At 42.9% G+C, this 25,157-nt stretch overlaps 1 protein-coding gene across 2 annotated transcripts in view; it reads left to right on the top strand.

Annotated features, from left to right (window-relative positions):
* Positions 1-24,688, top strand: part of SECISBP2 (SECIS binding protein 2) — a 55,556-nt gene extending 30,868 nt beyond the window's left edge. Inside the window, exons 7-12 of one of the 2 annotated variants that reach the window (XM_044273412.1) lie at positions 1,881-2,028; positions 5,754-5,937; positions 6,139-6,359; positions 7,723-7,877; positions 22,207-22,405; positions 24,052-24,688. In XM_044273412.1, coding sequence (XP_044129347.1) covers positions 1,881-2,028; positions 5,754-5,937; positions 6,139-6,359; positions 7,723-7,877; positions 22,207-22,405; positions 24,052-24,149 — 1,005 coding nt within the window. In that variant the 3' untranslated portion in view covers positions 24,150-24,688. Of the gene's footprint in view, positions 1-1,880; positions 2,029-5,750; positions 5,938-6,138; positions 6,360-7,722; positions 7,878-22,206; positions 22,406-24,051 lie in introns of both variants that reach the window. The other variant, XM_044273406.1, reaches the window with a different exon arrangement.
* Positions 24,689-25,157: the final 469 nt, after the last annotated feature.

The raw sequence follows: 25,157 nt of genomic DNA, 5'->3' as shown, positions 1-25,157 counted from the left end.
ATTATTTTATTGCATCAATAAAGCGACTTGTTTTGAGCAAATTTCCCAGATATTGAGTGCCATATCTCCAATATTATTTAAAATTCTGGATTTTACTTTAGCCTCCACAACGGCACGAGGAAATCCCACCCAGGTATTCTCTATTGAAATAGTAATTATTAATTTTTTGTTCTTTCATGTAACTGGATCAAGTTATTTTGGTTGTAAATTTTTGTTTTATTGAGAAATATAACAAAGGCATTACAAGTTATTTTGGTTTCTGTTATGTTTCAACATATATTAAATTGTGGCATCTACCTCTGAGTCCTAGGTTATTAACTGGAGAAGGTAAGAGGGAGGGGGCCTTTTTATTGGCTGATCTCACAGTTGTTTACTGTCCCTGGAAAGGTGGGGTTCCCTCCAGGTGGTGCCGTTGTGGAGGCTAAAGGAAAATCCAATTGCCGGTAAGAGTAATTTTCATCTTTTGGGGTGACTGAGTCAAAACACAGCAATTTCACCATAGTTTTTAGGGTTTTGTTTTCATGTTGTTCACTCCACTGTAAAGGTGGCATGTAAAATGTATTTAGGTTTTTGTTATGTTTTATTAGTTTTAAAAAACATTTTTTTTTAATTGCTCCGTCATCATAGTCTGACATAGATTTTAACCAGCATTCTGTTACATTCTGCCAGAAAATGTAATTGAGGCTCCCCCTTTAGTGGCCCCCACACAGTAGAGCTCCCCCTTTAGTGGCCCCCACACAGTAGAGCTCCCCCTTTAGTGGCCCCCACACAGTAGAGCTCCCCCTTTAGTGGCCCCCACACAGTAGAGCTCCCCCTTTAGTGGCCCCCACACAGTAGAGCTCCCCCTTTAGTGGCCCCCACATAGTTGAGCTCCCCCTTTAGTGGCCCTCACATAGTTGAATGACCTCTTTAGTGTCTTTACACCTGGCCCCATTCCCCTAGTGAATAGAGCACATGCTCTCCCCAGCAGCAGGCGTGATGAAGTGACATCATTGTACCTGCTGTGGTTAGCAGAAGAGTGCAGAGGCCGGGGTATGATCATTCCCTGGCCTCGCCACGATGAGAGCTCCCTGCTTCACAATTTGCACTCAACTGTCTCTGTGTCCTACAAATGCCGAGACAGCTGAGAGTGGGACATGCCACAACCATCCTAGGACAGAGGGATAGCCACCGGAGTCTGCGACTGTCCTGTCAGATCTGGGACTGTTGGTAGTTATGGATGGATCAGTACAGGCTTATCTATGGGGCGAGTCACAGTGGCTTTTGCAAAAACAATTTGGCAAAGATTTTGTGCCCCAAAAAAAAAAAAAGACAGCCGCATGGCCATGTTCTTTCTTGGTGCAGTCACAGCTATAAACCATGTCCGCATGAACAACAGCACAGTCTACCTTTGAAAATAGTGGGATTCTGTAACCATACTGCTGCTGGCAGCGTTTTGGCCCTTAAAGCTGTATATAGAAGAGGCATAAAAGAAGCATTTAGTAATGTGCAAGAACATTTTGGACAGTGCCATAATGTCCTGTTCGTTTTCCTATAATATGGTGTACAGTGGGGGAATTCAATAACTGAGACATTCTGTGAATTATTAATATACACATTGGTCTAAAAGGCAAATACAATGAGGGATTTATCAAAATGGCTGGAGAAATCTAAAATGGAAAAAATGGCTGCTTTGGCCATAGCAACCAATCATCCTGTTATTTTTCTAAAGACCTGTGGGGGGAGACATTAACGAATATGGCTTTCTCTTGCAGACAGAATATATAAGTAAATGAGCTGAATGTGGTTGTCTGAACCTTGTTGCATGTTTAGTTCCTTTTTTTTCAAACCTTACTTGGCTATTGAAGTTTTAAAAAAAATATATAAATTTTCTATCATAGATAATATTGAAAGAGCGAGAACAACGCAAACAGCACAATTTGTTGCAATCCCAAGGATCAACTCAGCCTCCCTGTAGTACAGATTCTGCAGCAGAAAGCCAAGCCCTACCTGAACACTCCTCACCTTCTCCAGATCCTCTTGATATTGGTAATTAAGTAAGAATAGTATATGTAACTTTCCCAGTTAGTTCACTTGATCTGGAAATGGCTATTGTCAGTACTACGTTCTTTACATTAACCCAGGGGTCTCAAACTCTGCCAGATATATGGGCTGCACTTACGATACAAAATTATTATTGATATTATACAGCACCACATACCTCTTACATCCAATGTTGTCTCCAGATGTAGATGTTCTCTTTCTTCCTCTTCTCCAGTTAGAGATCAGACCTCCTTTATAACATGTTTCAGCCTCTTCTCGTCTCTGTAGAGTTTGGCACACATACAGTAAAGGAACAGAAGTATTTGAACACCCTGCAATTTTGCAAGTTCTCCCACTTAGAAATCACGGAGGGGTCTCAAATTCATATTGTAGGTGCATTCCCAATAAAAAATCAGGAAATCACATTGTATGACTTTTAAAGAATTTATTTGTCTTGCACTGCTGAACATAAGTATTTGAACACCTGAGAAAATCTGTGTTAATATTTGGTACAGAAACTTTTGTTTGTAATTACAGAGGTCAAACATTTCCTGTAGTTCTTGACCAGGTTTGCACACACTGCAACAGGGATTTTGGCCCACTCCTCCACACAGATCTCTAGATCTGTCAGGTTTTGGGGCTGTCGCTGAGCAACATAGAGTTTCATCTCCCTCCAAAGATGTTCTATTGGATTTAGGTCTGGAGACTGGCTAGGCCACTCCAGAACCTTGATATGCTTCTTACGGAGCCACTCCTTGGGTATCCTGGCTGTGTGCTTCGGGTCGTTGTCATGTTGGAAGACCCAGCCACGACCCATCTTCAATGCTCTGACTTAGGGAAGGAGGTTGTTGCTCAAAATCTCACAATAAATGGCCCCATTCATCCTCTCCTTAATACAGTGCAGTTGTCCTGTCCGCTTCACAGAAAACCACCCCCAAAGCATGATGTTACCACCCCCCATGCTTCACAGTAGGAATGGTGTTCTTGGGATGCAACTTATCCTTCTTTTTTCTCCAAACACGACGAGTGAAGTTTAGACCAAAAATTTCTACTTTGGTCTCATCTGACCACATGACTTTCTCCCATGTCTCCTCTGGATCCTCCAGATGGTCATTGGCACACTTCAGATGGGCCTGGACATGTGATGACTTGAGCAGGGGAACCTTCCGTGCAATGTATGATTTGAAACCATGACGGCATAGTGTTCTACCGACAGTGACCTTTAAAACTATGGTCCCATCTCTCTTCATGTCATTGACCAGCTCCTCCCTTGTAGTTCTTGGCTGATTCCTCACCTTTCTTATCAGTAATACCCCACGAGGTGAGTCTTGCATGGAGCCAGAGTCCGAGGGAGACTGACAGTCGTCTTTAGCCTCTTCCTGTTTCTAACAATTGCTCCAACAGTTGATGTATTTTCACCAAGCTGCTTGGCAATTGCTCCGTAGCCCTTTCTAGCCTTGTGGAGGTCCACAATTTTGTCTCTGGTGTCTTTTGACAGCTCTTTGGTCTTGCCCATGGTAGTAGTTGGCGTCTGACTGTAGGATGGACAGGTGTCTTTTTAAAGAGCTCAGACAGGTGCTACTAAGTTAGATTAATGAGTGGAGTGTAGAGGTGGACCTTTTAAAGGCACAGTAACAGGTCTTTGAGAGCCAGAATTCTTGCTGTTTCTCAGGTGTTCAAATACTTATGTTCAGCAGTGCAAGACAAATACATTCTTAAAAAATTATACCTACAATGTGATTTTCAGACCCCTCCATGATTTCTAAGTGGGAGAACTTACAAAATCGCAGGGTGTTCAAATACTTCTGTTCCTCACTGCATCTTAGGTTCCTCACTTTTCCACCACCTCCCCTTCTTTGTGCCCCAACATTGTCATCTTACTGCCCCTCCAATACTGTACCCGCTCTGCTCTCCAATGCCCAAAACCACGATTCTGCAAATTATAAGAGTGCCATACAGATAGTGCCCCCTACAGTACCCGCAATAGCGATAATGCTCCCCAAGGTTGCCCCCTTTAGTTGCAATGGCCTCCATACTGTGCCCAATAATAAAGCCCCCACAGTACCCCCGGTAGTAATTATGACACCATGCTAACCCCAGTAGAAACAAGGCCCCCTATAGTGCCCACAGTAGTAATAAAGCCCCCTATAGTGTTTGCAGTAGTTATAATTCCCCTTATAGTGGCCCCAGTATTTGTCATGCCCCTTGTAGTAGCCCCAGTAAAAAGCCCCCCTGTAGTTCCCTATGTAGTTATAATGCTCCCTGCAGTGCCCCTGTAGTTATAATGGCCTCCTGCAGTTCATCCCCCTGTAGTGCCCCCTGTATTATTATACACCCCTCTAGTGCTACCTGTATTATAAAGCCCCCGTAGTGCCCTTGGCTATATTATTGCCTCCAGTGGTGCCCCCTGTATTATATTGACTTTATTTACATTGGACCCTATAACACATGTTGAGACGTGAAAAACTTAATTATTTGCAATTGGTCAATAGACCACCAATGTCTCTAAATTGACACGTGTCACTTTAATACTAAAATTTTACGTTTATTACTTATCCAAAAAATTGCGTACATTAGAACTAATATAATTAAAATTTTCAGCTGTGCCCTGCTCTATCACTGGCTATCTTTCATCTGTAATTGTAATAGTATGTTACAGTGAATCCACAAGAGGGCAACCTTAGCTTGTAACCATGTATCTAGCTACAATATACCTTATCTTGTAACTATATGTCTATCTATCCTGTTACCACATACATCTTCTGTGTTCCATCTATTGCACACTGTTTATTTCACAGTACGCTATCTCCTAGCTGTGGCTGCACCTCTGGCGTTCACTTAATTCATACGCTAAGTTTCATTGCTGAGCATGGCTCTCGCTGGCTAAAATTCTATTCACACTCTGCCCATCCCCCCACCCCCCCCACCCCCCCCCCCCCCCCCCCGTAGTGCTCTGGCTTGTATTATGACCCCCAGTAGTGCCCCATGTATTAGAATCCCCCCCCCCCCCTCAAATTTAGTGCTGCATCCTGTATAAATGCCCCTATAAATTTTAAAGCCCCCCTCCTGCCACAGACAATTGCGTCAGGGACCCCGTGTTTTTGAGACCCCTTATCTAGATTAATACAGTAAATAGTGTCAAAAGAGGAAAAAAAAACTGTTACTATGTCAGCCATTTGAAAAGTCTTATTGCAGTCAATAAAAGTAACAACATAGCAATATATACATACCATTGCCTGGTGGAGACCCAAGAAGTGTCAAGTTTGCTGTTTGGCATCTTTTATTTTATTTTATTTTATTTTAGCCATTAAAAGGTATCATTTCTGTAAAAGTATCATTTTGTTTGTTATTGAGAGCAAAGGGACGGTAAAGAGAAAAAAGGTGTAAAGCTAGCGAGATGCAGGTTAGGCTTGTGCCTGCATGCTGTGAGAAGGAAGGGGATGGAACAAGGTCAGACATCGGGCACAGCACTGCTCTTACACCACACCAGGAAGCATGAAGAGAGAACATGTACAGGAACCATGCCCTAAGTATGTAGACTAGACATCACATGGAGTCCTCAGGTTTTTTAATATATAAAGTTAATTGCCTAAAGTAGTTATTTGGACCCTAAAAGCAGAACTACTAAACTTGGCTTGCACTTCCACCTAAAATCTATTCAGGTAGTGCAAAACCAGTTTACTATAATATAGTTACTAGACTGACTAATAACTGTGATCTCATAACAGCAGAAGAGAGACCAGAATCGGCTGAGGCTTGCACGGTTCCTGCAGAAGAGAGACCAGAATCGGCTGAGGCTTGCACGGTTCCTCTTAATGACCAGTCTCAGGATGTTCCTGATGCCACAGAAGTTTCCATTCCTGTGCAACAACCAAGTTCCAACCTCCCCAAAATTCATAGTAGGCGGTTTCGTGAGTGAGTAAATTCAGAATCTTATTTGTTTTATCTGCATTATTTTTTGTTTTCATATACACATATCTTGTACAACAGTGCTCTAGACTTGCTTGTATTGTGGATTTAGATCAGCGGTGGAGAGCACAGTGATGTAATTGACCATATAATTCATTTTGATGTATGTTTGGTTATTTAGCTGTATGTTTTTTGTTTTTTTTTTAGGTACTGTAGTCAGGTTCTCAGCAAAGAAGTGGATAGTTGTGTGACAGAACTGCTTAAAGAGCTAGTGCGTTTCCAGGACCGTTTGTACCTTAAAGACCCAGTAAAGGCAAAAACCAAAAGGCGTCTGGTGATGGGATTACGGGAGGTGCTGAAACATTTAAAGCTCAAGAAACTTAAATGTGTAATCATTTCTCCTAACTGTGAAAAGATACAGTCTAAAGGTATTGGAAAATGGGAATATTTGCCTGATAAATCCTAATTGATTGTACAGTAGTCATTGACTTGTGTGATTTCATGCTTTGATCCCTCATCAAAACAAAGGTGCAATGGTACTCCTTAAGCCTCTTCAGGTGGGCTGATTTTTCCTGATAAAGTGCCAATGATCACCTGATGAAGTAGCAAACACTTGTTCATCACGTAAAAGCATCATAGATGCGGGACTTAACATTGCACTTTCTGAGCAGCAGATCATCCTGTGTAAGCAGCAATCTGCTGCCCAGAAACAGTCTGTATGAGGATGAGCAATCACATTAGCAATTGCAGTTCTCATCTCTGCTGATGATCAGGAAATTATCAGGAGTTAAAGGGGTTGTCCAGCTTCAGAGCTGAACCCAGACATATCCCGATTTTTCACCCAGACAGCCTCCCTGATATGAGCTAGGCGGAGGAAGAAAAGACCCCAAGTAAGTTGTCTGATTAATATGGAGGGAGGTAATAACGTGCACAGGAGTCCATATTACCCCTCCCTCTGTGGCCACCTACACTGGAGGATATCTTCTCCCTGCAGCCAGGCAGCACTCTCCCACTGGTCCCACTCTCTCCTCCCCCAGGCTGGCAGATGTTGCTGAAAGATGGAAGCTGCTTCAACCTGGCCTATCTCAGTTTATACTGCAACTAGAGATACAAGCCAGATCTTGTTTGCAAGCTAGGAATCTAGGAGAGATTGCTGTGCTAGTTGACAGCGCATTTAGAAACTAGGTTGGGGGTGATACCTGCTGCAGGTATATTTTGCAGCTAAAATTGCAATCACAATCTCATTTTAAAAAACAGATTCTCAGCTTTAAAACAAGACTACTATACTAGCTGCTATATAGCCTGAGATATGTCCATTAATAGTAAGGACATTTCTCGTACTTCCTTACAACTCATGTGCCACCCTGCAAGTTAGTATATCCTGGCAGCGAAAATGTTAATGGTATTAACACCACAACCCCATGAAATGACCCATCACAATCTCAGCTACAACTGCGATCAACAATTACACAAACCAAATGAGAAAGAAATGTAAAGTATGGCCTGTTCATTTACTATCCACCAGTTTGTCACTGATTAACTAATCTGTTTTATGATGTGCTTTAGAAGATTATGTGAGTTTTGGCACTGGTACTTCTAAAATCTGTTTAGTCCAAAAGATCCTGTTAGTGTACAATTCTGAGTATTGTAAGTTTTTATGATGGATAAATGCATAGTGTGGAGAATATTGTTTTTGTTTTATGGGAATAATGGGATCAGTAAATAGTGTTAGTCACAGTGTGGGTAAATGCTGAACTGCAGATTATCACCTTTTCATCTGTCTTTCTCCAGGGGGTTTGGATGACACTCTGCAAACAATTATTAACTGTGCCTGTGAGCAGAATGTTCCCTTTGTGTTTGCTCTTAATCGCAAAACTCTGGGTCGATGTGTGAACAAAGCTGTACCTGTTAGCGTGGTTGGCATATTCAGCTATGATGGAGCTCAGGTGAGTCGGCTTTAACCACAGCAGTCTGCTGGTAAAAGACCAGAAAAAGGTAATACCCAGAATGAAACCTTCTGTAGGGTAACTTGAACTTCAGTAATTTCTTTGCATGTGACACTGGGTACGTTCACATGTAGCAGCAACCAGTACAACACCGCAACAAACAAATGTACTTTTAAAGAGGACCTGTGTCAGGAATATGGATTAATATTTACTGTCGGCCATGTCCTCACACCCACCATTTGCTGAAAGATTGCAGAGGTAATGAACTCCACAGGAGGGCCTTGCTTCAAAGCAGTAGCCAGATAGCACAAAACTCCTAGCAGGCCACATTTGGTTACATTTCACACCTCCATTCAGACAGCACGGATCCTGCAGGAAAACCTCCCTGCAGGGGTCTATGCCATTCCCCAGTTCAATCCAATCTAGCAGACAGTATGGAAACAGCGATTTATAAGGAATTATAAATCATCCGTCTGTCCCAAGCATAATTCGATGATCTTTTTTGCGATCCTAGGGCAAAGCCAAAGTCCACGTAGTCCTGGCTTGAGGCTAGGATGCCCGCGAAGGGAGATATCCAGATCTCCTCACAGAAACCCAATAGCAGCACCATGTTTGGACTCTAGTTGTAGCCGGAACCCAGGCGGATCTGTTGGTCCCAGAACCATCTCAATGTGACCTTCTGGACTGGAGCTTTAAACACTAAAGGGTTTTGTGGGTCATTTGTAGCCAGTCCAGCAGAGGGGGGGTGGACCCCTCCCAAAGGCAGGGAGGGGAGGGACCGGCTACAGGTTAAAAGGCTTGTGCCAGCAAGCGGGCATGTCTTTTCTCTGAAAGGGGGTCACATCGTGCAATGTGTTTAGAGGGACCTGCAACCGGCTGACATCATTGTCTCTGACGTGAATACAGCTTAGAACTCATCACTACCCAAAGGACTCGTATATCTGGTAACTGACTTATTGTTCTGCTTAACCCTGTTGTACCTATATCACCTGTATCTGTAACCTCAGACCACTGTATATATTCTTAGTGTATATTGTGTCATCTAGTGTGCCCTCAAGGCGATTAAATATATAATTTAATCTTGTGCTGTCTTGCATCTCGATCACGAATCCCCACGTCCGTGTTTCGGCCTAGTTATAAGCTACCGCGGGTTGGTTTCTCACCCTATATAATCCCGTTAGCGGACCGGGCGTATATCAAACGAGAAGCTGGTGGCAGATATTCGCGCTGAGACAGTGCTGATTTCACTGCGGCAGTGAAAAGGCTCTCTCAGCTTGTTGCCTCTCTGTGCCCCTATGGACAGGAAGTGTCTGTGTAAACTGTACCAAGCTGCCCTTACCTGCTTCTCTGGAGGGCGTAACGTCAGGCTTTGGGTAACCCGTGACCATATCGCGTCTCGTGAGCTCGACGTAGGTGAAGTCAAGCGGGCACGAGGCGTGGTATTCGTCACAACCTGTCACAACAAAATGCAGTGCAATTTGAAGGCAGCATGTTATAGAACAGTAGAAGCTGCATATACAGTGCCTTGGAAAAGTATTCATCCCCCTTGACTTTTTTCGTATTTTGTTACATTGCAGCCTTGAGTTCATCGTTTTTAAATCTGAACTGTATGTGAGGGATCAGAACACAATAGTTTAAGTTGATGAAGTGAAATGAGAAAAATATATAAATAAAACAAATTTTTAGAAATAGAAAACAGAATATTGGCATGTGCGTATGTATTCACCCCCTTTTTTGTTAGGAAGACCATTAAAAAGCTCTGGTGCAACAAATTACCTTCAGAAGTCACATAATTAGTGAAATGATGTCCACCTCTGTGCAATCTAAGTGTCACATGATCTGTCATTACATATACACACCTTTTTTTAAAGGCCCCAAAGGCTGCAACACCTAAGCAAGATGCATCACTAACAAAACACTGCCATGAAGACCAATGAACTATCCAAACAAGTAGGAACAATGTTGTTGAGAAGTATAAGTCAGGGTTAGGTTATAAAAAAAAAAAAAAAAAATCCACATCTTTGATGATCCCCAGGAGCACCATCAAATCTATCATAACCAAATGTAACTTATGGAACGGGCAAGGAGGGCATTAATCAGAGAGGCAGCACAAATACCTAAGGTAACCCTGGAGGAGCTGCAGAGTTCCACAGCAGAGACTGGCGTATCAGTACATAGGACGACAATAAGGCGTACGCTCCATAGTGTTGGGCTTTATGGCAGAGTGGCCAGAAGAAAGCCATTAATTTCAGCTAAAAACAAAAAGGCACGTTGTGAGTTTGCAAAGAGGCATGTGGGAGACTCCCAAAATGTTTGGAGGAAGGTGCTCTGGTCTGATGAGACTAAAATTTAACTTTTCAGCCATCAAAGAAAATGCTATGTCTGGAGAAAACCCAACACATCACCCAAAGAACACCATCCCCACAGTGAAACATGGTGGTGGCAGCATCATGCTGGGGGGATGTTTTCCAGCAGCCAGGACTGGGAAACTGGTCAGAGTTGAAAGAAAGATGGATGGTGATAAATACAGAGATATTCTTCAGTAAAACCTGTACCATTCTGTACGTGATTTGAGGCTAGGATGGAGGTTCACCTTCCAGCAGGACAATGACCCCAAACACATTGCTAAAGCAACACTTGAGTGGTTTAAGGGGAAACATGTAAATGTGTTGGAATGGCCTAGTCAAAGCTGAGATCTCAATCCAATAGAAAATCTGTGGTCAGACTTAGGTTGCTGTTCACAAGCTCAACCCATCCAACTTGAAGGAGTTGGAGCAGTTTTGCAAGGAGGAATGGGCAAAAATCCCAGTGGTAAGATGTGGCAAGCTCATGGAGACTTATCCAAAGCGACTTGGAGCTGTGATTGCTACAAAAGGTGGCTCTACAAAGTATTGACTTTAGGGGGGTGGATAGCTATGCACATTGACCTTTTCTGTTTATTTGTCATATTTGTTGTTTGCTTCACAATAAAAAATTAATAAACATCTTCAAAGTTGTGGGCATGCTCTGTAAATGAAATGATACAAAGCCTCAAACAATCCATATTATTTCCAGGTTGTGAGGCACCAAAATAAGAAAAAAGTCAAGGGGGGTTAATACTTTTGCAAGGCACTGTACCTGCAGCTTTCACTCCTAAGCTAAATTTCTAAATGCTGTATCTTTGGATGTATTACTGTTGTCTTGTTTTAAAGATTAGATTGTCTGCTTTAAAACAAGACCTGGTGCATAGCTCTTGCTGCTTTATAGCCTAAGATACTTTAGACCAGCTACTGTGAAATTATAATTTATAGCACGCAAACTGAAAGGAGGATTCTGGGATCAATCTCCCCCATCAATCAGAAAATAAATTTTCACTAATCCACAAGTACTATATTACTCTTTTTTATAAAAAAAAAAAAAAAGGAGATTTTTGTGCCCATATGATGGAGGCAACACCTGAATTTCCCACGCATTATCAGAACCAATGTTGCTCAAACTCATTTTCCGAAGAACTGCAGAAGGTCCAGTTGTCTCCATTATACAGGAGTGATGAAACCCATTATATCCCTGGCCGAAAGCAGCCTTAAAAAAAAAAAAAAAAAGGGGTATTCACTGACTGGGCACCCAATAAAATAGCATATACAGACAATAAACAAATCAGTAAACAAATGAGATTTACCGTATTTATCGGCGTATAACACGCACTTTTTCCCCCTGAAAATAGGGGGCAAATGATGTATGCGTGTTATACGCCGATATAATGTTAAGAAGCCATGTTTTTACATACCGAATGTATAACATTAAGACGGCGCAGCGCCAGCCGCACCTCCCTCCTCATGCGCCGCCTGTCCCAGCTCCCTCTGTCATGCGCCGCCTGTCCCAGCTCACTCTGTCATGCGCCGCTTGCCTGTTCATTCATAAAGTGAGATAAGCAGGCAGGCGGCGCATGAGGAGGGAGCTGGGGCAGGCGGCGCATGAGGAGGGAGCTGGGGCAGGCGGCGCATGAGGAGGGAGCTGGGGCAGGCAGCGCATCAGGAGGGAGCTGAGACAGGCGGCGCATGACCGAGGGAGATGCCGGTCTGCGCCGTCTTAATGTTATACCTCCGGTACTACAGTAAGTACCGTACAATTAGATATAGAGTCAGATTGAATGTTTAACAGTTGCGGGGCCCGGTGTATTAGAGTAGAGTCACTGCACCGGGCCCCGCCATGAGTGTTCCCGCCTCCTCTCTCCACACTTATCCATCTGATGGGGGATCTGTAGATGACACTTATGGGGATCTGTAGATGACACTTATGGGGATCTGTGGATGACATAAGTGTCATCTTTTTACATTATTTACCTTATAAGTGGTATTAATATTAATTAAAAAAAGTTCTGAGCTACCCTTTTTTTCCTGAAATTTCCCTCTTAAAATGAAGGTGCGTGTTATACGCCTGTGCGTGTTATACGCCGATAAATACGGTAAGTACAGCCCATTAGGATAAATTGAGCTGAGCTATTCATTTCACACAAATATCATACAAATAAAGCACACAAAAAATGCAAAAATAATACAATTTTGGTCTGATGCTGCAATAAAGATTGGGGCCCTCACGGTAAATGAAATCTTTATTGCAGCATCAGACCAAAATTGTCATTTTTGCATTTTTTGTGTGCTTTATTTGTATGATATTTTAGATTGATATTGTATATACCCACTGTTATTTTCTTTCTGCTTAGCTTTTTTTTTTATCAATACATTTTATACAACTTTTAATTTGCTATATACTTGAGAAACTAGTAGTTTTTCTGATTTGAAAGCAGCCTTAGTTAATACATTAGATTAGGAATTGATCATTTTTAACCCCTTCAGGACCCTGCCATTTTTCATCTTAAGGACCAGGCCGTTTTTAGCAAATCTGACATGTCCCTTTTATGTGGTGATAACTTTAAAACGCTTTTACTTATTCAGGCCATTCTGTCACATATTGTACTTCATGACAGGGGTAAATTTGAGTCAAAATATTTAATTTTTATTTATTTTTAAAAAAATACTAAAAAATTAACAAATTTCCAAATTTCTATTTCTCTACTTTTATAATCGATAGTAATACCTCCGAAAAGAGTTATTACTTTACATTCCCCATATGTCTACTTCATGTTTGGATCATTTTGAAAATGAAATTTTATTTTTTGGGGATGTTAGAAGGCTTAAAAGTTTAGAAGCAAATCTTAAAATTTTTAAGAAAATTTCCAAAACCCAATTTTTTTTAAGGACCAGTTCAGTTATGAACAGCAGGCTTCAGAGCGGAAGGAGCACCATATTGCTTTTGGAGAGCGGATTTAGCTGGAATGGTAATTGAGAGCTATGTCGCATATGAAGACACCATAGTGACCCCATTTTGGAAGCTACACCCCTCAAGGAATCTTCCAAGGTGTGTAGTGAGCACTTTGACCTCAAAGGTCTTTGCTAGAGTTAGGAAATACCCTATAATAATATAATCGCCCTATAAGACGCATCAGGCCCATAAGACGCACCTAGGTTTTAGAGGCGGACGATAAGAAAAAAATATTTTTCATTAGGCCTCAGGTCAGATCACCAATCAGACCTCCCCCATGTTAATTATAACTCGCCGCAAATTGGCCGGCCGGTCCCTGCCAACCTCCACCAGACGGGGCCGTTCTCTATCAGCGTGCACCAGCCACACCACCTGACCCTACCACCCGATCAACAAGCACGCGCTGTGGCCGCTGGGCTCTCCCTCTCCAGGTGCACGGATGTCTGGTACATCGCAAGCTGGTGTTTCTAGGCAGCTTAGCCTGCGATGTACCGTGCAGTGTGGTGCACATTTTATATGTTTTTGCCCTGTATTCACCACATAAGATGCACTTGCGTTTTTCCTCCATTTATGGGGCGAAAAATACGATACTTGGCAGTGAAGATGAAAAATTGCAAAAGGTTTCCCAAAGGATAACAGGACAAAATGCACCCCATATTTTCTTCCCCATTTTCCCCCGAATATGGCAACACCCCATATGTGCTAAAAAAAATTATGTATGGGCGCACAGCAGGGCTCTAGAGGCAAACAGCAAAATATGGATTTTGCTGACCTGAATTGGCAGACATTGATTTTAGCTGCCATGTCCATTTTGGAAAGAGCTCCCCTGTATGAACATTTTAAGGGATGGAAAGGGCACTTTTGACCTAACAGATGTTTTGCAGAAATGAATATGTAGTGGTTGGTGAAAAGGGGATCTGTAAGCTATGCGGACTAAATCGGAGATATAAGGAGGTAAAACTACAGGGTACATAATTAGTGAAATAAAATTAATACTCCATGGATGAGTGGTAGATTTTAAAACACTCCTGCATGCACAAGCCGGGTTTTTCAGGGCAGTTTTTCGCAGTGGTAAATGGTGTTTTTCCTTATCCCCCCCCTTTTGGAACACACCCTGCATTTTTTGGGTCCTTCACTTCCTTGCTGTCTGGGGGACTTGACCTGGAAAATATTGCCCTGGTACAACATGGGCACCATGACTACCTGAAGTACTGGGACCCTCCCCGGCCTGCCTTTGAAAAATTAGGGCCTTGATAACTACCTCTTGGAACTGAAGGAAAGTTCCTGTGTGGCCTGCAGATTGAAATAGCACGTGCGCCTTGCACATTGCCATCTGTACAATGTTTACGGCCAGCTTTTTGTACCACACTTTAGTTTTTCATGTGGCACTGTAGGGCTTCAGAAGTTGATCTGAAAGATCCCCCCCCCCCCTCCCATGTGCCTGTTGTAGTACAGGATACAAACTGGTTTGGGGGTAGTGGTTGTGGTACCTCATACAGAAGCAGGGGAGCTGGTGTTAGTGTGAATGGTGGTCAGTACAAGGACATCCCTCTTGTTCTTGTACTTAACCACCAGCATGTTCTCATGGAGGAGAGCCCTACTTTCACCCATCCTCAGTGGTTGCCTTACCAGGGATCTAGGGATTTTTGTGCATAGTGCTGCAAGCCACAATACCTCTGGCAGTTAGGGACTTGAATAGGGGTATGCTGGTATAATAGTTATCCAGAGGTGGTTACCCTTATCCAGCAGTGGGTGCAGTAAGTCCCACAAAATCTTCCCACTAACTCCTAGGATAGGGGGGCATTCTGGGGGTTCTATCCGGGAATCTTTCCCTTCATAAATGCAGAACTTGTGGCTGTACCCGGAGCTACTCTCACAAAGTTAGTAAATCTTTATGCCATACCTTGGCCGTTTGCTAGGCAGGTACTGGCGGAATATAATCCTCCCTTTGAAAAGTAATAGGGACTCATCTACACAAACATTTTTATCGGGGTTGTACACCTCAGCAAACTTGGTGTTAAAGTGGTCAATGACAGACCTAACCTTGAACAGACGGTCAAATGTTAGGTCGTTTTGGGGTGGGCACTGTGCATTGACGTTGTAGTGTAGGAATTTCCTAATTGATTCAAATTGCTTCCGGGTCATGGTCTTACTGTAAATTGGAGTCTGGTAGAAAATGTCCGAACTCCAGTATTGTCTAACGTTTGGCTTCTTTACAACGCCCATATGCAGCAAGAGTCCCCAAAACGTAATCTCTGTTGCACTTACTGGGGTCCAACCTAGGGGTCTAGCATATACCGATGTAGAGTTCTGATCGATGATTTGTTGGGCGAATAAATTGGTTTGGGCCACCATTAAATTTACAAAATCTTCAGAGAAGATTTTGAAAAAAAATCTAGTTCAGTGAAGCCCGAACAATCTGTATTCCTGAGCTGCCCTCAAAATCCGGAATTTGGGGCTGATAATCATCACGGGGTGGGGTCCATATGGGCTCACTCTGGGGGGCTGCCTCAGCTGTTGTTCTCTGGCACCTTCTAGAGGGTCCCTTACCTGCGCATGATTATGAGGGTTTAGTGTAGAGGAAAGTGGCATCCTCTTAATCACTGGCAGACTCCATATGGGAGGCAAGCATGGCGTATGCCTTTCCAGCTGAGTATACTCGTTGGGACGGACAGGCCATTTTTATTTTTTTGGGGTGTGAAATGTGTAAACCTTTATTTAGTGTAAAGGGTGTGTATGTTGTGTTTTCACACGTGGCTTGTAATAAATTTGAAATATATGAAAAGGAGTAGAGAGAAAAAAAGTTACAAAAAATAAAAATTGCAGGATGCACGCACAAAGATGCGTAAACTGAGCAGACGAGTCAGAAAAATGGATGTTTCTGATCAGCACTCAGCGGATGCAGGACGGACGCACGCACGCACGCACACAGATATCTGAATCCTGACCCATTCATTTCAATGGGTCTGTGTACATGAGCGTTGTTTTTCACGCACCACTTCTGCTTTGCGTGAAAATCGCTGCATGTTCTATATTCTGGGGCTGTGTGAAAAACGCATTGCATCCGCAAGCAAGTACGGGTGCGATAAGTTTTTTTTTTGTTTTTTTTTTACTGATGGTTGCTAGGAGATGTTGTTTGTAAACCTTCAGTTTTTTATCACACGTGTAAAAAATGGATTAAAACGCATTGCACCCATTCGGAAAAAACTGAACGCAATCGCAGACAAAACTGACTGAACTTGCTTGCTAAATGGTGCGAGTTTCACTGAACCCATCCGGAGCCAATCCGTCACGCTCGTGTGAAAGGACCCCAACACTACCTAAAATTGATTTCTATTTAACAATAAATGTATATTTTGCACCACAAAAAATAGAAAACTGAGCACAAAAGCGACCAGTTAAAAAAAATGTACTTATTGGTGCTCGGGGCTGCAGAATGCACGTAAGCTGACGTTTGGTGCGTCCGTGCAGACACTGCAGTATAAAAATTTACTGCAGCTATTATACAGGTCCTTCTAAAAAAAATTAGCATATTGTGATAAAGTTCATTATTTTCTGTAATGTACTGATAAACATTAGACTTTCATATATTTTAGATTCATTACACACCAACTGAAGTAGTTCAAGCCTTTTATCGTTTTAATATTGATGATTTTGGCATACAGCTCATGAAAACCCAAAATTCCTATCTCAAAAAATTTGCATATCATGAAAAGGTTCTCTAAACGAGCTATTAACCTAATCATCTGAATCAACTAATTAACTCTAAACACCTGCAAAAGATTCCTGAGGCTTTTAAAAACTCCCAGCCTGGTTCATTACTCAAAACCGCAATCATGGGTAAGACTGCCGACCTGACTGCTGTCCAGAAGGCCATCATTGACACAGAAAGACATTTCTGAACGAATAGGCTGTTCCCAGAGTGCTGTATCAAGGCACCTCAGTGGGAAATCTGTGGGAAGGAAAAAGTGTGGCAGAAAACGCTGCACAACGAGAAGAGGTGACCGGACCCTGAGGAAGATTGTGGAGAAGGACCGATTCCAGACCTTGGGGGACCTGCGGAAGCAGTGGACTGAGTCTGGAGTAGAAACATCCAGAGCCACCGTGTACAGGCGTGTGCAGGAAATGGGCTACAGGTGCCGCATTCCCCAGGTCAAGCCACTTTTGAACCAGAAACAGCGGCAGAAGCGCCTGACCTGGGCTACAGAGAAGCAGCACTGGACTGTTGCATGTCATTCGGAAATCGAGGTGCCAGAGTCTGGAGGAAGACTGGGGAGAGGGAAATGCCAAAATGCCTGAAGTCTAGTGTCAAGTACCCACAGTCAGCGATGGTCTGGGGTGCCATGTCAGCTGCTGGTGTTGGTCCACTGTGTTTTATCAAGGGCAGGGTCAATCCAGCTAGCTATCAGGAGATTTTGGAGCACTTCATGCTTCCATCTGCTGAAAAGCTTTATGGAGATGAAGATTTCATTTTTCAGCACGACCTGGCACCTGCTCACAGTGCCAAAACCACTAGTAAATGGTTTACTGACCATGGTATTACTGTGCTCAATTGGCCTGCCAACTCTCCTGACCTGAACCCCATAGAGAATCTGTGGGATATTGGGAAGAGAAAGTTCAGAGACGCAAGACCCAACACTCTGGATGAGCTTAAGGCCGCTATGGAAGCATCCTGGGCCTCCATAACACCTCAGCAGTGCCACAGGCTGATTGCCTCCATGCCACGCCGCATTGAAGCAGTGATTTCTGCAAAAGGATTCCCGACCAAGTATTTAGTGCATAACTGAACATAATTATTTGAAGGTTGACTTTTTTTGTATTAAAAACACTTTTCTTTTATTGGTCGGATGAAATATGCTAATTTTTTTAGATAGGAAATTTGGGTTTTCATGAGCTGTATGCCAAAATCATCAATATTAAAACAATAAAAGGCTTGAACTACTTCAGTTGGTGTGTAATGAATCTAAAATATATGAAAGTCTAATGTTTATCAGTACATTACAGAAAATAATGAACTTTATCACAATATGCTAATTTTTTTTAGAAGGACCTGTATAGTAATGCTTCTAACTATTACTTCTTAAAAAATAAAAAGCACAGATAAAAAAATATATATCTGCACCCAAAAAATTAGCCCAGGTGCTGAACAGTGGTTTACGGACTGATCAGCACTTGACGGTCACGGCACGCATGCAGAAAAAGTGGTGCAGAGCTGGAAGACTGTAAAAAAAAAAAAAGCACACTGGCCAAATGGCGTCCGTAAAAAAAAGGGACGGGGGGGGTGGGGAAGGATGGAGGGTGGTTTAGGGATCTGGAACAGCTGCAAATGAAAAAAAAATCAGTGCAGCAATTCCAGATGTTCTTCTTTCAGCAGGAAAAACTCAGATCACAGTGGTGGTGCACCACAAGTCCCAGCAAGCCAACAAGCAGCACAGAGAAGCACAGAACCTCTCTGCATGCAGTCAACAGCAGGAATGGCTGCCTGCAGAGAGGTTCAGTTCTTTCCTGTGCTGCTATAGTGCTGCCATTGGCTGGAACGTTGTTCCAGCTAATTGCAACGCTGGCAGGGGATGCCAAACACTGGAGTCCCCTGTCTCCCCATGTACCCCGACCCGCAGCTTCCTTCTGCTTTCGGCACTGTGATGTGCTGGTCTTCATTGGGGGTGGAAAGACACCATGCTGCCCTTACCCGGCATGGATGCCTGCCAGTAAGAGCAGCCATGGTACCCCGATTCATCCACGATCCTGCCCCAGCACCCGGCGGACCTTGCGCCGTACATGTAGGGCGCTGGTCCCCAAGTCATGTCCAACTGCGCCGTACATGTACGGCTCGGGTCCTTAAGGGGTTAATTAGGATTACAGTTTACATAGGGGATAGAGACTTGTATACTATAGAATTCCCAATACTTGCATGTAAACATTGGTTGGTGCATTCCTGTGGTTTCAACATATACAGCATGGTATACAGTACAGACCAAAAGTTTGGACATCTTCTCATTCAAAGAGTTTTCTTTATTTTCATGACTATGAAAATTGTAGATTCACACTGAAGGCATCAAAACTATGAATTAACACATGTGGAATTATATACATAACAAAAAAGTGTGAAACAACTGAAAATATGTCATATTCTAGGTTCTTCAAAGTAGCCACCTTTTGCTTTGATTACTGCTTTGCACACTCTTGGCATTCTCTTGATGAGGTTCAAGACGTAGTCACTTGAAATGGTTTTCACTTCACAGGTGTGCCCTGTCAGGTTTAATAAGTGGGATTTCTTGCCTTATAAATGGGGTTGGGACCATCAGTTGCGTTGTGGAGAAGTCGGGTGGATACACAGCTGATAGTCCTACTGAATAGACTGTTAGAATTTGTATTATGGCAAGAAAAAAGCAGCTAAGTAAAGAAAAACGAGTGGCCATCATTACTTTAAGAAATGAAGGTCAGTCAGTCCGAAAAATTGGGAGAACTTTGAAAGTGTCCCCAAGTGCAGTCACAAAAACCATCAAGCGCTACAAAGAAACTGGCTCACATGTGGACCGCCCCTAGGAAAGGAAGACCAAGAGTCACCTCTGCTGCTGCGGAGGATAAGTTCATCCGAGTCACCAGCCTCAGAAATCGCAGGTTAACAGCAGCTCAGATTAGAGACCATGCAATCAAAGAAAATAGGGGCACATCCGAAAATCAGAAGGAAGAGTGCCGGCCCTCGGTATGTATACCATAATATAGGAAAAGAGAGAAAGAATACCGAAACAAGAGCCGCACATCTACAAAATTTACAAATTTATTTGGGTAACAGACACAGCATAAAAAAGTTTAAAATCGTTGTATACAACAAATCCGGGCCATGTAAGCCGTGTATCGGCGCATGCCCATCTGAATCGCCACAAATTCATGTGTGAACCCCCACATCTATCAGCATATAATAATATAAAGTGCATGAAATCCATCAACAATGAATAAGAGTTAATAAATACTTATCATGGTATTGGCATGATGGGGGGTATCTGTGGCGGTCAGAAAGAAAGCCCAACGCGTATCGCCAGACTTGCTGGCTTCCTCAGGAGTGCCTGGTTCCCAATAGCAATCATCAAATATATATATATCAAATAATCACATAATAATGCCTTACACCTGTGCAATGATTCCAGATGGAAGGAGGGGGCGGTAGCCACCTCGCTATCGTGGAGCGACAGAGAGGTGAATGGGGAAGTCTCCCATAATACAGGTGTGGGTCCGTTGTGGGAGGCGAACGGCGTCCGGAAGTGCCGTCCACGCATGCGCCCGTCCAAGAGACCAGGTCAATGCCACACAGAGTTCTAGCAGCAGACACATCTCTAGAACCACTGTTAAGAGGAGACTCTGTGAATCAGGCCTTCATGGTAGAATATCTGCTAGGAAACCACTGCTAAGGACAGGCAACAAGCAGAAGAGACTTGTTTGGGCTAAAGAACACAAGGAATGGACATTAGACCAGTGGAAATCTGTGCTTTGGTCTGATGAGTCCAAATTTGAGATCTTTGGTTCCAACCACCGTGTCTTTGTGCGACGCAGAAAAGGTGAACGGATGGACTCTACATGCCTGGTTCCCACAGTGAAGCATGAAGGAGGAGGTGTGATGGTGTGGGGGTGCTTTGCTGGTGACACTGTTGGGGATTTATTCAAAATTGAAGGCATACTGAACCAGCATGGCTACCACAGCATCTTGCAGCGGCATGCTATTCCATCCGGTTTGCGTTTAGTTGGACCATCATTTATTTTTCAACAGGACAATGACCCCAAACACACCTCCAGGCTGTGTAAGGGCTATTTGACCATGAAGGAGAGTGAAGATGACCTGGCCTCCACAGTCACCGGACCTGAACCCAATCGAGATGGTTTGGGGTGAGCTGGACCGCAGCGTGAAGGCAAAAGGGCCAACAAGTGCTAAGCATCTCTGGAAACTCCTTCAAGACTGTTGGAAGACCATTTCAGGTGACTACCTCTTGAAGCTCATCAAGAGAATGCCAAGAGTGTGCAAAGCAGTAATCAAAGCAAAAGGTGGCTACTTTGAAGAACCTAGAATATGACATATTTTCAGTTGTTTCACACTTTTTTTGTTATGTATATAATTCCACATGTGTTATTTCATAGTTTTGATGCCTTCAGTGTGAATCTACAATTTTCATAGTAAATGAAAATAAAGAAAACTCTTTGAATGAGAAGGTGTCCAAACACTTGGGCTGTACTGTGTGTGTGTATGTGTGTGTGTATATGTATATGTATATATATATATATATATATATATATATATATATATATATATATATATGTTTCAATGTTTTAAAGACCACAGTTCTTACTGATGTATACACTTGTGGTATATGAGCTTTGCATACCTCCATATGATTACTGTTATGAAGATATGTGCATGTAAATTTAGGCATCAGTGGCATGTATGAACTCTACAGATATTGAACATAATTTTATTTTAGGAGTTGTGACACTTTTACCCACTAAGGGTCCATTAACACCTCCGTAAGTGTTTTGCGGTCCGCAAACTGTAGATCCGCAAAACACTGATACCAGCTGTGTGCGTTGAGCATTTTGTGGACCGCACTTTGCTTGCCCCATGATAGAAATGCCTATTCTTGGCCGCCATTGCGAGCAAGAATAGGACATGCTCTATCTTTTTTGCAGGGTCGCAGAATGGAACTATGGATGCGGATAGCATACGGTGTGCTGTCTGCATCTTTTGCGCCCCATTGAAATGAATGGGTCCGCACCCATTCTGCCAAATTGCGAAACGGATGCAAATCCAGAACTACGGACATGTGAATGGACCCCAATTTGCATGAAGGTGTCTGAGTGTATAATGTGCTGAGTGGCATTTTGACAATGTGCGTGTTTCTTCTTTCAGAAAATATATGCGTGTTGGGGGTTTGTGTAATTTTGCTTATTTAATAAGGTCATTAGGTTTTACTTGTACATGTCAAAATATTTATAAGGATAATTGTCAGTCATATGCTTATGTGTCTGATATGTGTTGCAGAATCATTTTCACAAATTATATGATCTCACAATGAAGGCCAGACAAGACTATAAGGACATGATTACCTCTTTGCAAAAGCAACAGAACGAGGATGAGGAGGAAGAAAATGATGTGGAAACTGTCTCAGAAGAGAGCCATCAGGAGTCTCTGAATGTTACTACAGCATCTGCCATAGAAGAGACAGATGAGCCAAACTACAGTGAGTCTCACACTTCCCTATGTGAACTTACCTTACAGAGATTTGCATCAAACTAATCTGGCCTATGGCCAATTTCACATGTACGTATTCAGTCCTGGAAACATGCTTCATGTGAGGACTGTGTTCCCTGGAGGGAAACACTGCTCCTCTGACATGAACTTACAGTATCATAATGATTTGTGATGCTATGGGTTCCTGCCTGACCACGTGTCTACTGAACTGTACTCCCATAATGCAATGAGTACAGTTCAGTATGCCCACGGTCAAGCAGGGACTCGCAGCATCACAAATCAGGTCAGAGGAGCAGTGTTGAGTCTGGAAAATACAGCCCTCACATGGAGCGTGCTTCCCTGATTAAATGTGCTTGTGTGAAATTGGCCTCCTGAAACCGGACAACACAAGGGATCTGCCTGTAATAAAGAAGTGATCATTATTATTTGGCAGATCCCGTACCGCTGCGTTGGTTCTCATTGACCAGGGATCTGTTTACCCAGCCGCAGCAGTGATATCACGTCGACAACATATGACCACTGCAACCACCCACTAGCCTCTCTGGTGCACTTTTGAGGGCAGTGGTCACGTGGTGTTGATGTGATGTCACAGCTGCAGCCAAGTAAACGGATCCTAGCCAGGAGAACTGGAGCGCTGGTGAAGGATCTGCCAGCTAAGTATTGATCCTTGACCTGTCTGTATTTGCACAGGAAATACAACTGCACTTTTACATCATCTCTCTTCTGCCTGTGAAGAAATGGATGTGCCTGCATAGGTTGCAGAGTTGATAGTTAGTAGGAAATCCCTTTGGTGTGGCAACCAATAAAGTATGATTGGTATTCATGAATTAATAATTTTCCTATTGAACTAGGATGTATGAGATATGACCAGTAACTAGAGGTCATAAAGATATATCATTGGTGGTCTAGGGTCTTTATATGGTTGGCTACCTTCTTCATACATTTCAGAAATGCCATACACCAATGTGCAATGGACCAAGTACATTGTTTTGGGGCTTACCTTTTCCCATATGGAGTTGCCCCCCTGCTGCCTATTGGTACTGCTATAAACAAGCTGCAATGTCCATAGCTTTCCCAAGATGGCACTATGTCTTCTACTAAGTAGCCACCGAAGCCTGAGATACAGGGAAATGATGGACCTGTGCTGAACGCTTTCAGCGCCTGCACAATAGAAGGCAGAGCTCTCCCCTCTTAGTAAAGCTATGGACTTTGTGATGTGTTTACATTGGTACCTGTCATTCTGGGCGGGGGTTAGGGTGGCATCTCCATGCCACTAAGGTAATCTCAGAAGCAATATAGAAGATTCTTATGCTATTACACATTAGTATATGGCAGGATGACCAACCTGCGGCTCTCTAGCTGTTGTTAAACTACAACTCCCATCATGCCCTGCTGTAGGCTAACTGTAAGCAGTCTGGGCATGCTGGGAGTTGTAGTTTTTCCAACAGCTGGAGGGCTTCAGGTTGGCCATCCCTAGTTTATGGCATTGCTGAAATGTATATAGAAAGTAGAATAACCCTTAAAGGGGTTAATTCTTACTAAAAGTTCTCTATTGGTCATCATCTTGTCTTCATCTGATCATAGGGTCCATTATTTACCCAATGCCTAATGTAACTGAACTTTTATTTTTTGCAGTAAAAGTATGGAAACGAATGCTAGAAGAGAAATACACTCCATACGCAATGAGTCTTGAAGAATCTCTTACAAATGACATGTTTAATTTTCATCTTTGATTATTCAGTTACTCACTGAAACCTTAACCGAACCGAACTTGGTCATATAAGTGTCTATGGGCCAGTTCACTGAAGACCAGCGTTGACCGTTGCCCCTGTGGTCTTCCTGAAGCAAGAGCTGGACGTCTATTAGGTAAACGTGCTCTAACCGGGCATCTAAAAGCAGACTGACTTAATGGAGCTGAAGACACTTTCCAGTCATTATAAAGTCACTGATTTATTTTACTGGATTTTACACCACTAATTAAAGAGGAATGTACTTTTTATATGTCTCCAAATCATCCAATACAAAAAGTGGCTTGTTCTGCATACCAGTACCCGGCAGGGTAAAGGAGCTGTAAATATCATCGGTCACTGGGCTTGAGCGAATGGGACAAGTAGGAACCACCACTGTACGCAATGCTGGCTGTGTATTATTAGGCCATGTTCACATTACAATTAGGGCCTATGACAAATCTTGCTGTATTTTGTATACACTATAATGTTTTTTGGCTCTATACTTCTGTTTGGAATAATACTTAAACAGGTTGTCCAAGTTATTTTTTTGTTCTTTGTATGTTTATAGGTAAATGTAAGGGATTTTCAATTCACAGCTACAGTTCTCCTAGTTAGCTATGACCTGTGATGTCACCTTCTTTCCCTGCTCTGATGACATTCTGAGCACAAGCCTGGGGAAGCAGATCTCTCTGTGCACAGAAGGCTGTGCTGGTTAGAGTGCTGGCTGAGCTGTCTACCTTGTGTCTCCCCTCCCATTGGATTCTCCAGCAGTTTACAACAACCCCTTCAACAAATAGCATTTATTTATGTAGACAAAGCTATACAAGGCCCTTATTAAACCCTTCCCGACCAGCATCGTACATGTATGGCGCTGGCTGGGACTTTAATGATGGTCGGGTGCCTGCTGTTTCATACAGCAGACACCCACAGCTAATGTCAACAACTGGTGGTAATGCTGGTTGCGGACTTTTAACCCTTCAGATGTCATGGCATCTGCGCGCACTAAAACCA

The sequence above is a fragment of the Bufo gargarizans genome, chromosome 1 (genome assembly GCF_014858855.1).
Source record: "Bufo gargarizans isolate SCDJY-AF-19 chromosome 1, ASM1485885v1, whole genome shotgun sequence".
In the NCBI taxonomy this organism is placed as follows: Eukaryota; Metazoa; Chordata; class Amphibia; order Anura; family Bufonidae; genus Bufo; species Bufo gargarizans.
The sequence above is the reverse complement of the archived record's forward strand: the minus strand, read 5'-3'. Positions and strand labels throughout refer to the sequence as shown.